Genomic DNA, 15,257 nt, shown 5'->3' with positions numbered 1-15,257 from the left:
TGTAGAAAGAACAGGGCAGAAGAAGTCTGGCTATTAGAAGAGTAGCGGATGGCAAGCTATGTCAGAGAGATGATTAAAATTTGATCACATTTTAGTTTTCAATTAACGTAATTCAGTCTCTAAGACACTAATGAAAGCTTGCAAATGAAGAGGTTGGTGTTAATACACTTGCACTTAATCAAATAGCAAATGCTTTCTGAAGTTCTTATCATGACACCCTGAGCCCTAAACAGAAGTGATTATTTTATGAACACATCATGAAAAGTAAATGAAGTCTCCTTCCTTTTTAAGAGAGAAGGTCCTTAACTATAAGAACTAAATAAAATATCTCCCCCTTCTAACAAAATGCAATAAGGAAATGAATCTAAAACCCTGTAACAAACTCAGAAGATCATCTGAGCCAACTAAAAAGGTGCATCATTAATGTAGAATAATAACTACACTTTTAGAGGCAAATGCTTCCTAGCATTTTTTTCAGTTATAGTAAATTAGGAATTTTCCTCAGCATCATTTGATATTCACTACAAAAGAGAGCCCTGGGTTCACAATCAGGCCTCGTTTCTCAATCCTTTCTTTTCAATAAATTTTTTTCTTTTTCTATAAATCATGCTATTTTTGAAATGGAGGAAATAAAAGGATTGGTACATATTACCCAAAGAAAATTTAAAATAATAAGTAAATTCTCTGAATCTCAGAGGAAGGAAAACAAAGATGCTATGTCAATTCAAGACTAGTATCATAATATGGGAATTAAATAATATTTTTTGAAGAAATCTGTTAAATGAGAATGCCAAAACAAATCAAGAAGAAAAATGATAATAATGATAGCTGTTGCTTGTTGAGTATTTATTAATGTCATTTTAGACACTTTGAATTCATTATCTTTATGAAGTTGGTGATTTTAACCACATTTTGCAGACAAAACTGTGATTGAGAGTTTAAGTAACAACCCAAAACAAGTAGCAACAGGATGAATTTAAGGTCCAGAGCCACGCTTTCTTTCTCTCTGAAATGTAGTTCTTATAATTTTGAAATCTACATGTACGTCTTGGTTGCTTGGTCACTAGAATGTTGAATCAAGTGACTTCTAAGGTCCAATTCTTAAGATTCTCTCATCTTATGAATTATAAGGACTGGCTAGACTAAAACAGAATGAGATTAAATATGGTTTGGTTCAAACAGTATAACTAAGGAAGAAAATAAATTATGATTTTATTTCTCTCTTTAAAAATTCATTTATATCCTGATGAATGAAATCATCATAATCCCTTCATGAAAAGCTCACCAAGTAGTTTACCACACATTACTCCTCCTAAAGGAAAGGGAAAATAAGGCTTACATTTTGATAGCCCTTGTGAGATACATAATGGAAAAAAAATCTTTTTTCAATGGCAAAAAAAGAAAGACAATTAGTACATAGAAAAAAACTAGGCTGATATGAGAAAAACCATCTTTAGCACATGACAGAAATAAAAGCTGGCAACCAGATGATGTGAAAACATAGATTCTCAGCATGTCATGCAGCAGCATGATCAACAGCCCAGTTTTGCTGGGTGAAATAAGGTATTTTCCTTCTTAATAAAGTCCATTGAGTTATGTTTTTCTATTACACATATGTGACAGAATGCTAACTGCTAAGCTGAACTTCTTATGCAAATGTAAGCTGAGAAACCAAGATGTTCTCAGTCAAGAGAAAAACCCTCTGAAAGTGTTTTTATCTAGTACCTAGGAGAAACCAAATATGGCAAGCCAAACACCTTAATAAAATGTTACCTGTACCGGTATATTAATTGCTTCTTCTTCACATTCTTTCTTATATTTCCTTGGGAGTGTCTCTACCTCACGGATGGCATCTATAGTGACTTGCTGAGGTAGCACCTCAAACAAAGATGTTAAATACATAATTATGGATTTCTTGTCAGGAAGCTGAACGGCAACATCTAAAAGTGGAAGAATATAAGAACCAGCTTAAATTAGGTGTCCAAAATATGTGAATTGCTCAATATTAGATATAAAATAACTCTCCTTAGTACCCATAAACAATACCTAATATATAATTTTTGCAATACCAGTAAATTGCCACTTCATAATATATGAGACAAAGGCAAAAGGGATTACTTATTTTTGTTCAGTATCTCATTTTTTCAAGTCTTCCCTAAAAGCCTCCCCAAAATGGCCAAAGATAAGCTACCATATGTTACCATTTAAGATAAAGATACAGACTTTATTCATACTATGAAAATAAGTCTAGAATTCAATCCTGCAACATTTATAACTAAAGTCTTTACATCATATGCAAGAAGCTTACATAAAAACGCATTTTAATGGACTAACCAGATACTGAATTTATCTAATAATTACATTTTCTTAAAACTTTAACTCTTACTTAATTTAGATTAACTATTGTCCAGTGCTGTAGTTAAATTTATACCGAAAAGATCCTACAAATTGCTAAGTACAAAAGTATTAATAACTGTCAGTAATAAAATGACTTGCACCTATACTCCAAAAAGGAAAAGGTTCTTCAAGTCTCATAATTCATTTTAAAAAGGACAAAGAAACACTGCTTTTCAAGAATGCAAAATCGTAAAGCAAAATCAAGGTTGAAATTAAACACTGAACAATACCTTCAGGATCTAACAGCTTTTCAATCCCCAAATAAGTCTGAGCCTTGCTGAAGGCATGTTCAAGTCTCTCAATGGGTGACATTTTGACAACTTTATCCCAGCTGAAGAGATCAGGTCTGAAAACCATGCAAATAAAATGCAGTGAAGATGAAATATGTGGAAACAAAGTAGGCATCGTTATAATCTAATACATTTTAGTTTTAGATTATTTTTATTTGTGAGGTTGAGTTTATTTTTATATCCCAAAGGCTTGTCAAATATATACTTGAAATTAATTCACAAATATGAAAATAACAGATAATACTTTCCAAGGATCTTGTATTAGCTAAATAGGACTGCTATTTTCTGTGGTAACCATTAAGACTCTAAGTAGTATATAATATTTCCCAAGGAGAAGAAGAAAAGGGGGTAAGGGGAAACCTATCGATACAAAAAGAGATAAGAAAGTAAAAAAACAGAAAAGAGAAATAAGCAGCTCACACTATGTGGTAAAAATGAATCTAAATATATAAATCATCACAATCAATGTTAACGGACTAAATTCTTCAATTAAAAGATCAGGATTAGCAGAACACAAAATCCAGCTCTCATCTGTTCTCAGGATATTCCTAAAACAAAAGCCTTGGAAGAGTTTCCCTCCAATCCCCCGCTTCTATGCTACTATATTGTCTAGTACTGTATTTCATTTCTATCTTGATTTTCTCTTAATCTCACAAATTGGACATTATTGTTGCTTTGACTTATCCAAAAGTTAATCATTTTCTTTATTCTGTGTCTGTTCTTGCATGTTAGACCCATCCACCTTCTGAGATGCACTTCCCCCACTTCCCTCCCTGAATTCATCTCCCACTACTCCCCCAACTCAGGTCACTGCAGCCACTGGCCTCTCCTATGCCAGGTGCCTCCTCTGCGCTTGTCTGATGTATTTGCCTTCAGTGTGTGTACTATTTCTATATACTACACAACTTTATTATTGTCTGTCTCCCTCTGTTGGAACATAAGCTCCAGGAGAACTAAGATTTTTTGCCTGTTTTGTTCTCTGCTGTATACCCTGTGTCTAGCACATAACACCCCACACATATTTGTTGAATCAATTAATTAATAAACGGAAAGGCATATTGGCTAAAATTCTACAGTTTCTTGATAAAAATCCCTTAACCAACCAGAAACCTAGGGCAATCTCCTTAAACTAACAAAGAGGAGTGGGTGAATACTGGCAGGGAGGGATTCTTTAACCTCATAAAAAGTGTACCAAAAAAGCTACAAAAAATATCATTCTTATGGTAAAACACTAAAAGCACTCCTTTTGTTATCAACAACAAAAATTCTACCCACTATCACCAATTCAAATCAACATTGCATTGAAGGACAAGGCACAATAGAGAACAAAAAAGAAAACAGAAGAAATAAAAGGATCATAATTCTAGGACATTCTAATCCCTCCTCCCCCAAAAAACCTACAATCTACAGGGACAAACTCACTAAAATTTGTAAGAACTGATTAAGTTTCCAGATACACGATGCAGAAAAGTCTATTGCACCTTTATATACCAGCAAAAAAACATAGAGGAAATGAAACTTGAGAAAAGTAATCATTTACAACAACAATAAAACATAACAAATTTTGCCTTTGGCATTTAAATCCCTGATCCATGTAGAAATTATTTTTTTTTTTTTTTAGTGTGGTGAAGTAAAGATCCAATGCATTTATTTATATATGGGTAATCAATTGTCCAAACCATCTATTAATCTGCAATGTCAGCTCAAGCATATATCAGATTTTCCTGTGTAATGGAGCAATTTCTGAGTTCTTAATTTTATTAGCTTGAACCATACGAAAACACCATTCTTATATAGCAAAAACACTCACGTATTGGCAATTTCATATGGTTCAGCTTATATTGGTGTGTATATTGATAGTACTGCATAGTCTTAATTAATATAGCTTCATAGTTTTGGTTTCTTTTTGGAAAGTAATTCAGCCTGGTTCTTCTTCAGAAGTCTACTGGCTATTCTTGGCCCTCGTCTTTTATATAATTAGAATCTGTTCACAAGTTTCATTAAAGACAATTTGGCTATTTTTAATTGGGAATGCATTGAATTTACAGTTTTACTTTCGGTATGAGAAGAAAAGCTAACACAATTTTTTTGTATACATTCTCAGTGCTGAATGAGTGGGGTTGAACTATGTGAATTATTTCATATTTTTTAAATTCATAAATATGCAAGAGAAACGATGGACCTTGTATTGTGGCATTTAAGTCCTAAGGAAATAAAAACTTGATGGGTAGTTTTCTTCCGTGATTTTTTTTTTTTTTTTTTTTTTTTTTTTTTTTTTTTTTTTTGAGAGGTAGTCTCGCTCTGTCGCCCAGGCTGGAGTGCAGTGGCGCGATCTCCGCTCCCTGCAAGCTCCGCCTCCTGGGCTCACGTCATTCTCCTGCCTCAGCCTCCCGAGTAGCTGGGACTACACTCAAGTGCCACAACGCCCGGCTAATTTTTGTATTTTTAGTTGAGATGGGGTTTCACCGTGTTAGCCACGATGGTCTCCATCTCCTGACCTCGTGATCCGCCCCCCTCGGCCTCCTAAAGTGCTAGGATTACAGGCGTGAGCCACCGCGCCCAGCTGGTATTTCTTTTCTTAAACTTTTGGTAGAACATGTGCAGAAAGGAGAGCAGTGGGACTCGAGAAGGGGCTTCAGGGAGTAGTGGTGGCAGCAAAGGGACAGAGAGGAGACACGAATTTGTAAAGCCCACTTCTAGACAGAGTAATGTCTCACTTATGTCGGTGGAGGACAGCATTAAAGGCGAGTCCATCTGTCCAGCTGGTGGTGAAGTTGAGGACATTGACTTGGCTGTAGGGCCTGGTGGTCTGACGCACCCAGCTGAGCAGGATCTTCTCACTGTTCGTCTGCTGCAGGTCCGACATGACATCCTTCATGACATCTTTCACCTATGTAAGGGAAACCAGGTCTGTTTATAACTAATACTTCAATAATTTACTTCAATTTACTTCAATGAAGTCCTTGAAAAAGCAATATTGCACTAATTAACCATTATGGATCAGGTAACTGGCATTCATTTTACTTCAGATTTTTCTGTAGACACTAGAGCAAAACATTTTAACAGTGATTATTTTGGGGGACTAGAATTTGAGGTGATTTTTAACCTCCCTTTTACACATTACTGTGTTTTCTGTATCTTAAGCAACACTTGTACTATGTTTGGTTACAATGAACATAACTTTCATAGTCATAGAAAGTCATATTTTAACTGTGTTTACAAAGACCTTTTCAATTAAAAAAATTTTATTTTCTAAAAAAATGAGAAAGGAAAAAGTTTTGAGTGACTACAAAATAAAGTATCTTTCCTGATTGCAATCACAATTATACTCTAGAACTAACATTTTATATTATTATTCTAAATTACTAAATATGTTTTATGAAAGTGCTCAAAGAATGACATAGATCTATCTAAGGGACACAGGAGCCAATTTAAGGGGCTCACACTGGCCAAATCTAGGATGACTTGAACACTGAAATTAGTACTAGTAAAAGACTATAAACCTATGCAAACGTCGATGAATCTATACTGATAGACAAATGAATAAATGAATGGAGAGAGAGATAAGATAGAGAAACAAGAAACAAGGGGAAGCTCTTCCTTACAAGTAGAAAGCCAACTAATGTAGAAAGATTAATGAAATTAGAAAATCATTATCTATCAAGCATCATAATAATAGCTGGTCCAGGCAAAAATTATGAATGGGTGCTAAAACTAATGAATAAAAGTTTGATAAAAACTAAATATTTATACAGTCTCAAAGTATATCCCCACCTGATACTTTTAATAACAAAGGGTAGTCAATTTACAGGGAAGAAACTTGGTAAATACCACCTTAGCCAAACAATCAAAGTTAACACTGCCAGAAAAAGAACTAATAGACATCACCTGTCCCCGATATGATGCACTAAGAAGAACTCACGTCACTTTTGTGATGTCCCTGACAAAAGTGAACAACCTGAACTTAATCATAAGGAAAGCTCAGCCAAGCCCAAGCCCACTGAGAGAGACATTCTACAAAATAACTGGCCAGCACTCTTCAAAAATATCAATATCATGAAATACAAAGACTCAAAAACTTACAGATTAAAGAGGACTAAAGAGACATGAAAAATAAATGTAGTGCATGATCTCGGATTTTCTTTTGCTACTAAGGATATTATTGGGACAACTGACAAAATCTTAAGATCTGTGGATTACATAATTGTATTATTTCAATGTTATTTTCTTGATTTTAATAATTATATATTAAGTTTTCATATTTAATAATCAATAAATGGCATTTTAAATATCAATATTTTATAATTCATATTATTATACCAATATGCTACTGTGTTTACATAAGAGAGTCCTTGTTTTTAGGAGAGTGCCATGGTTTTAGAAAATACACACTAAATATTTTAGGCAGATTGGGAGAGAGTACAAATGAAATATAGACAACTGGTAACATTTAGGAAATGTGAGTGAAAGGTACTTGGGAATTCTTTGAACTATTCCTGCAACTTTTCTAGATATGAAATTATGTCAATTTTTGAAACTTAACATAAGAAAGGTAGGTACTTTTTTTCCTGTGCCAGGAAAATAGGGCATTTTGTCAGCCTCTTCCACTGAAAATTGTTATGAGTTGAATTATGTTCTCTAAAATTAATATGCTGAAGTCCTAACCCTCAGTACTTCAGAGAGGGGCTCTATTTGGAAATAAGGTCTTGCAGATGTCACTAGTTAGAATGAGGTCACACAGGAGTAAGGTGGGCCCTAAATCCAATATGACTGATGTCCTTACAAGAAGAGGAAATTTGACAGATACGCACACAGGGAGAACACCACGTCAACACTGGAGCTATGTTATCACAGGCCAAGGAACTGCAAAGATTGCAGACAAACCACCAGAATTTGGGAGCAAGGCCTGGATCAGAGTCTCCCTCAGAGCCCTCAGGAAAAACCAACCCTGCTGTTGCCTTGATCTTGGACTTCCAGCCTCCAGAACTGGGAGACAACAAATTTCTGTTGTTCAAGCCAAACAGCTTGTGGTACTTGGTTACGGCAGCCTTAAGAAACTAAAAGACAAACAATACATTTTCCATCTCTATTAAAAAGTGACTGGAAATTTCCCCACCTGCCAGTGCAAAATGATGCTCCAAAGTAACCCCAAAGTCAGTTTATGATTTCCATCCACAATGTCAGTTCCCCCTATATTCACTAATTCCACCTATTAAGACAAAACAAAAAACAAAAACACTTTTAAGACAATTCCTTCACAGAACTCCAGGTTTTTATTTTAGCACATTTGGACAGCAGTATAAGTGAGAGATAAGAGAAATTTCATTGAGGTAAGCTTAAATCTCAAAAATGTATTATTTATACCACAGATCAAATATAGCCATCAGAAAAAGCACATGACCGTTTCTTCACTCACAGAAAAAGTTCAACATTTCTCATAAGAAAAAATGTTTGCAAGAATCAGTGGATGCCAATGCATCAAGCAGTTGGTGAGTTTCACAATAAATAATGCAGATGGCAGCACAGACCCCCAAAACTCACATTACATGCTTACATTGTTCTGATGTAAAACCTGCAGCACTCTGTTGACGTTATTTAAGGCATGTACCCTTGTGGAACCACGTTCCTTTGGCTGGAAAATAAAATACAAAAGCAAGTAAAACTGATTGTCCCTTCATATGCCTGACTAACACTAACATTGAGATACACATAGAAGTGCAGCTCAGCATGCAGGGCCCCTCAGAGGCAAGAGCTCTGGCTGAGGTCTCAGGTTACCACCCTGGAAGCTGGTGTTTACAGTATGAAAATCCCTCCACTAACAACATCTTAAGATACCAGTTCCCTAACTTGCATGCACATTGAAATCTCGTAGGTAGCTTCATAAAAACACCAATCCCTCTGTCCAACCCCACCTCCAAAGAGTGTGGCTTAATGGGTCTAGAGTGTGGTCTGGACTTGGGATTTTTAAAAGATTGCCTGTAGTTCTAATGTGCAGACAAGTTTGGAAACCAGTGCTCTATGAACAAAGCTTCCTTTCTCTCAACTGGTCTGGCTGCAGAAGGATTTTAGAGAAATTGTGTCCTCTTTATTCTGCACAGATGTGAACAGAGCAAGGAGGATTCAGAGGCACCATCCCAGGCTCCAGGTAGCATTGCAAGAGCCCTCAGAAGGCAGAGAATTCCCATCTGGGGAAAGATAACCTATGCAGCTTCTTTCTACTTCACTGGCCAGGGAACCTTATCTGAGACAGGGATCAGCCTGTCTAACAGTTGTCTACCCACCACCTGGAGGGCAAAGGGAGAGAATGACATCCCACACTTCTGCAAGAAAGAAATTCATCTTCAGGAGTGCATCTCTCTGTACTATGATAGTAATTCTACCTCTAGACTTAACATTTGTTCCCATAAATGCATCCTCGTCATTGGCAGTTTTTTCTGCATGAGTTTGGAGTACCCTACACATAAAATAATAGAGTTGTATTTAAAAAATAAATCAACAAAATATAATCCTGAAAATCTGAATAAAAAATAGATGTCACAGTTTTTAACAACTTTTTTTTTTCTTTGAGACAGAGTCTCGCTCTGTTGCCCAGGCTGGAGTGCAGTGGTGCAATCTCGGCTCACTGCAACCTCCGCCTCCTGGGTTCAAGCAATTCTCCTGGCCTCAGCTTCTTGAGTACCTGGGATTACAGGCACATGCCGCCACGCCCAGCTAATTTTTTGTATTTTAGTAGAGATGGGGGTTTCACCATGTTGCCCAGGCTGGTCTTGAACTGCTGACTTCGAGCTATCCGCCCACCTCGGCTTCCCAAAGTGCTAGGATTACAGGCGTGAGCTACCGCGCCCAGCCTTAACAACTATTTTAAAAAATATTTAACTTTTAAATGTGTTTGTCTCCAGACTCTACTGTTCCAAACATTGTGTCCTCTCTATAAATCCATTCTTTTTTGTAATTCTCTCATCCTGGGCTGTCTCAGAGCAATAAACATTTAAGGTAATTTTATCTTCAATAAAAACAGAGCCCTCATAAGAGCCAAAATGTTGTTGTATCAAAGCACTCATTAAAATGCTTTGTTAAAAATGTTCCCAATTTCAGCCTTTACATTTGAACATAAAGTAAAATGGATACTTTCACTTTAATGGGTACCCACAGTGGGTCATCAAGTATCAGTAATGACTGGAGCCTCCATTGTTTACAAAGATGACTTGCTCACCAGTGATGTTCCTGTGAGGCCTTCTAGAAGATCCAATAGCTTCCTTCCATCTTTGAGGTCTGTGAACATATCATTGATGGGTGGTTTCCCACTCTGTAAAAGAAAAACACAAATAAAATATGGGGTATGCCAACAGCAGAAACTCCATATATACCTGGCAAATAAATGAGTGGCTTCATTTTTTGTTCAATTAAAATGTTGTGGATGATCTGCAGACTATCCAAATTTGTCTTTTGGGGTTTTTAATTTTTTTTTCTTTTTTTCTTTTTTTCTTTTTTTTTTGAGACAGAGTCTCACTCTGTCGCCCAGGCTGGAGTGCAGCGGCGTGATCTTGGCTCACTGCAACCTCCGCCTCCAGGGTTCACACCATTCTCCTGCCTCAGCCTCCCGAGTAGCTGGGACTACAGGCACCCGCCACCACGCCCAGCGGATTTTTTATATTTTTAGTAGAGATGGGGTTTTACCATGTTAGCCAGGATGGTCTCAATCTCCTGACCGCATGATCCGCCCACCTCAGCCTCCCAAAGTGCTGGGATTACAGGCGTGAGCCACCACTCCCCGGCCCAAATTTGTCTTTTATAGAAAGAACAAGTACAAATACAGAAATTTTCAAATCCCATAAAGAATATTTTAAGCTGAAATAAATTGCATTTTTCCTTACAAAGAAAGCAAATCAAGCTGTTGTTAACATTGATAGGCCTTCAGGCATCATGGTTCATGCCTGTAATTCCAGCACTTGGGAGGCCGAGGCAAGCTCAGGAGTTTGAGACCCGCCTGGCCAATATGGTGAAACCTCATCTCTGGTGGTAAGCACCTGCAATCCCAACTACTTGGGAGGCTGAGGCAGGAGAATTGCTTGAACCCAGGAGGTGAAGGTTGCAGTAAGCCAAGATCGTGCCACTGCAGTCCAGCCTGGGCAACATAGCAAGACTCCATCTCAAAAAAAAAAAAAAAACTACAAAGTCTGGACATAATTTCACACAAATATACAGTAAAGTGGAAGAAAGAACAATGAACGACAAAATAATAGGCCTTGAGTATGGTATATGTTCCTGAGAAAGCAATGATAAGGAGATGCATTAAAATGTAAATGAGCCTACAACATCCGGGTGTAGAGGCCAACTAAAAGTATGAGGACTGTCACTTCATCACTGCATCTCACATCACGGTATGACAATGTCTTCCAGCCTTTCCATTATGGGAGCACGTGATTTGGTCATCAATTTCAGGGCTGAGGTGTTCAGTCTGTATTTCTGGTTATTAATTTCTTAACACTTAAGGCACTTTGGGCTTAACAATTTAATACTTTTTGTGCTTAAAACTAGTACCAGTCCAAGATTTTAACTGATAAAGCTTATAGAATTCCTAAACTCTTGTCCCGGATAAATAGCATCAACTCCCACAGATAATCCTGCTCTAGTGTCTGATGCCAGAAAATCTCACTCCATTCACTGTAAGTTTGGTAGATCCTTGCCTGTCTGTGATACGATGAATTATTATGCAATGGGGTGATCACCGCATAGAAAATCAGGAAGCCTCGGCTTTAAGTCCAGTTTGACCATTAACTACCTGGTGAACCTGGCTCAGCTACCTAACCTTTTAAATCAAAGGTCACTGTAAAGATCAAATAATAGAATATTATAAGAAAATGCCCTGAGAACTATAGAATACAATGTAATATTTAATAAATGTTGTATTATCTTGTATCAAATTACTGCCTTGTATAATAAAATCTCCACAAAGATTAACAGTCCCACTTCCTGTCAATAATAGGTATTTTTTAACCAATACTTCTTTTACCTTCTTCATTTCTCACTTTAAAAAATACATACATATCATTCATATGAAGCAAAACTTTACTCTGAGTTTGAAATGGAGGAGAGGGAAGAAGGAGCCATTCTGAAGTTTCCTAAAATTTGGCATTACTCCTTCCTTCCTTCCTTCCCTCCTGATTCCTTATGTTTTTATTGTGTGTGTGTGTGTGTGTGTGTGTGTGTGTGTCTGTGTATGCACACGTGCATGTGCCTGAAGAGATCTGAATTACAAAGATGAATAAAGATTCCATATTTCTGCACACTCAACAGCTTACCATTCAGTGGAAGAGATACTCTTTTTTAGAAAATAATAATTACAGTGCCATGTGTAAGGTCTGGAATAGAAAAGTGTGCTAGTGCTATAGGAGCATACAGGAGAGAGAGACCCCAAGACCACTGCAAGCCAGGGAGTGGGCAAAGGCTTCAGACAGGAGTTGACCCTTGAACTAGACTTTATTTAGTTTTTTACAAGGCATAATTTACTTATCTTTTTAAAAATTTAGATTCAGGGAGTTCATATGCAGGTTTGTTACATGGGTACGTTGTGTGACACTGAGGTTTGGGTCTCGAATGATCCCATTGCCCAAGTAGTGAACACAGTACCCAGTAGGTAGTTTTTCAACCCTTGTTCCCTTCCCTCTATCTGTTTTTAAATAAGTATTAGGTATAGCCAACTCATAATTTTTAGATGTGCCTTTTTCATTGTTCATATACTCCAGATGAGGGAAAGTGCAGTAAAGTTTTCACCACAGAATCAGTAAAGAATAGATTGTTACTTATTCATATCTGAAACAAAACTGCTTTTCTGTTCCCAGCTGCGTTTTTCACAGGCAGCGATGGATTCAGGGACAAAGAGATTTTCTCCATCAATCAAAATAATACAGAGATGTGCAAGATGCAGGGGCCACTTTCCAGAGGCAGAGCTTCAGGAAGCCGGGTAAGGGGTAATTTCCCCTTGAGGGGAAAGTCCCCTGAGGACTTGCTACCCACTGTCATTAAAAGCAATGGGTAGAAGTGGCCTTTGTCACCTGCCTACCTCTAATCCCCCTCCCCCACCCAACCAGAAGTACAGTTCTGCAAAATAGCCAACAAATAACCAAATTCACCTGCAGGTCTTAGGCATAGCAAAAATATATCATATAGGTAAAGCGCATGGGAGAAACAAATGGGGTTATATAGGCATAGAAAGGATCTTAGAAAATACTGATGATGGCAAGGGCAGCTAATATAACACCTGGGCAGCCTGTAACCATTCTCAAATCCACTCTCCACTTTCCAAAAAATAATATAATATAAAACAACTGGCTGGGCGTGGTGGCTTATGTCTATAATCCCAGCACTTTGGAAGGCCAAGGCGAGAGGATCACTTCAGCAGGAATTCAAGACCAGCCTGGCCAACATGGCAAAACCCCATCTCTACTAAAACTACAAAAATTGGCTGGGTGTGGTGGCACACACCTGTAATCCCAGCTACTTGGGAGACTGAGGCAGGAAAACTGCACTACAACCTAGGCAACACAGCAAGACTCTGTCTCAAAAAAACAAACAACAACAACACCAAAAAAAAAAAAAAAACAGCATTATATAAAAGAAATATAGGCCAGGCACAATGGCTCATGCCTGTAATCCCACCACTTTGGGAGGCCGAGGCAGGTGGACCACGACGTCAGGAGATCGAGACCACCCTGGCTAACACAGTGAAACCCCATCTCTACCAAAAATACAAAAAAAAAAAATTTGCCGGGCATGGTGGCGGGCGCCTGTAGTCCAAGCTACTTGGGAGGCTGAGGCAGGAGAATGGTGGGAACCCGGGAGGTGGAGTTTGCAGTGAGCAAAGATCGCGCCACTGCACTCCAGCCTGGGTGACAGAGCGAGACTCTGTCTCAAAAAAAAAAAAAAAAAAAGAAATATAAATATTTATTCATATTATAAATAATTATGGATGTCCATCAATGACCTCATCTGTAAACAAGAGGCCTCTTATTGGCCATAGAATTTTGGGCAAGTTACTTGGCCTTTCTGCATCTATTTGTTTACCTGTTAAAAACTAAGATGACAGATGTTCATTAAATGGTTAATGTGACTATATCACAAGCATAACTTTAGTGTTTTCTATTGGCAGAAAAGTGTAGTAAAATATCAGCAATATCTGAAAGGACTGAGACAACAACTAAGCACTTCTTCATCTCGGGCAGGAAGGCAAAAGCAGGCCCTGAACATGATAACATGGTAGTGTCAATTCACAGAGAAAGATCTCACAAGTCTCAGGTTTCATTAATATGTCATATGATGACCTGCAGGAACATATCTCATTCAAAAACAATTAACTACCTTTTGTTGTAAAGTAAAAGCAGCCATAGACAATACATAAACAAATAAACCAATTGGAATGACTACCTTCCAATAAAACTTTATTTGTAGACACTAAAATTTGAATTTCACATAATTCCCACATGTCACAAAATATTACTCTTCTTTTGATTTTTTTGCAACCACCTAAAACTGTAAAAACCATTCTTAGCTCATAGGCCATACAGAAACAGGCATTAGAAATATGAAATGTTCTTAGACATAATGATAGCAAGCATTTACTATGTATCAGATATGTTCTAAGAGACTTATAAAGATTTAGTTGTATTATTTAGATGTATTATTTATTTCCTTTTAATAGTATTTCGAGAAAAACAGCATCATCTTCTTCATTCTACAGGTGAAGAAACTGATGTGGAGGTGACTTAACAAATGAGAGGCAGAACCAGGATCTGATACCACAAACATAGATTTAGGATCTGGCTCTAAATCTATGCTTTCAACATCTGTGCTATACTGCTACTAAAATTATGAAGGCACAGGACTAGGACAGATAGGGAAGAAAATATTTCATCACTGGACTGGGATATGTAGGGAAAAAAATATTTAATCACTGGAGTGGGTGGGATATATTTAGTAGCCTCCCAAAGAGAGCAACAAGATATATACTATATTTTGATGAATTCAAAATGCAGACTATTTTTTCCTAGTACCCACTTTAAAGCGTGTCTGGTGCTTTGGTATCACAAGCTGTAAACTTGGGATCCACTCTGCGAAACAGCTTGGAAATGTCAGAAGTCATCTATGAATAAAAATAAAAACTGATTCATCCTGACAGTTAACCTCTTATTTCGATTTTGAACTCTTTGCAAAGACTCATTTGCAGAGACTTCTCTGACAAAGAGAATACAGTTGAATAATGCATTTGGACAAATATTTAGTGAATACCTCCTTTGTGCTTGGCCCTGCAGAAATGCCAAGTTCAGGTCATTCTCCTTATTCTCAAGAGAGTTTCCATAGTTTTTCAATAAATACAAAATGGTATAAATGAGTAGTCTTGAACTTGAAGGGTATATAAGCCTTGGGTCACATTTAACTTTAAAAAAATTAAACAACCACATGACACGACTCTAGATGACAGATACTACAGCCCTGGTGTGGCCAGCTTTGGCCGTCCCCAAGTCTCATCTCCCTCTACCATCACCATTTTGACAAGTGAGACCAGCATTCATA

General features: G+C 37.3%; 1 protein-coding gene across 3 annotated transcripts in view; it reads right to left on the bottom strand.

The window, feature by feature from the left end:
* The window catches only part of UTRN (utrophin), a 516,343-nt gene that overhangs the window by 427,259 nt on the left and 73,827 nt on the right, over positions 1-15,257 (bottom strand). For 2 of the 3 annotated variants that reach the window (XM_055266343.2, XM_055266390.2), the window contains exons 3-8: positions 9,901-9,993; positions 8,242-8,319; positions 7,804-7,896; positions 5,405-5,577; positions 2,628-2,743; positions 1,774-1,940 (exon numbers count right to left, since the gene is read on the bottom strand). In XM_055266343.2, the coding sequence (XP_055122318.1) occupies positions 1,774-1,940; positions 2,628-2,743; positions 5,405-5,577; positions 7,804-7,896; positions 8,242-8,319; positions 9,901-9,993 (720 nt within the window). The remainder of the gene's footprint in view (positions 1-1,773; positions 1,941-2,627; positions 2,744-5,404; positions 5,578-7,803; positions 7,897-8,241; positions 8,320-9,900; positions 9,994-15,257) is intronic. The other variant, XM_055266360.2, reaches the window with a different exon arrangement.

This window comes from Symphalangus syndactylus, chromosome 2 (genome assembly GCF_028878055.3).
Source record: "Symphalangus syndactylus isolate Jambi chromosome 2, NHGRI_mSymSyn1-v2.1_pri, whole genome shotgun sequence".
NCBI classification, from domain to species: Eukaryota; Metazoa; Chordata; class Mammalia; order Primates; family Hylobatidae; genus Symphalangus; species Symphalangus syndactylus.
The sequence above is the reverse complement of the archived record's forward strand: the minus strand, read 5'-3'. Positions and strand labels throughout refer to the sequence as shown.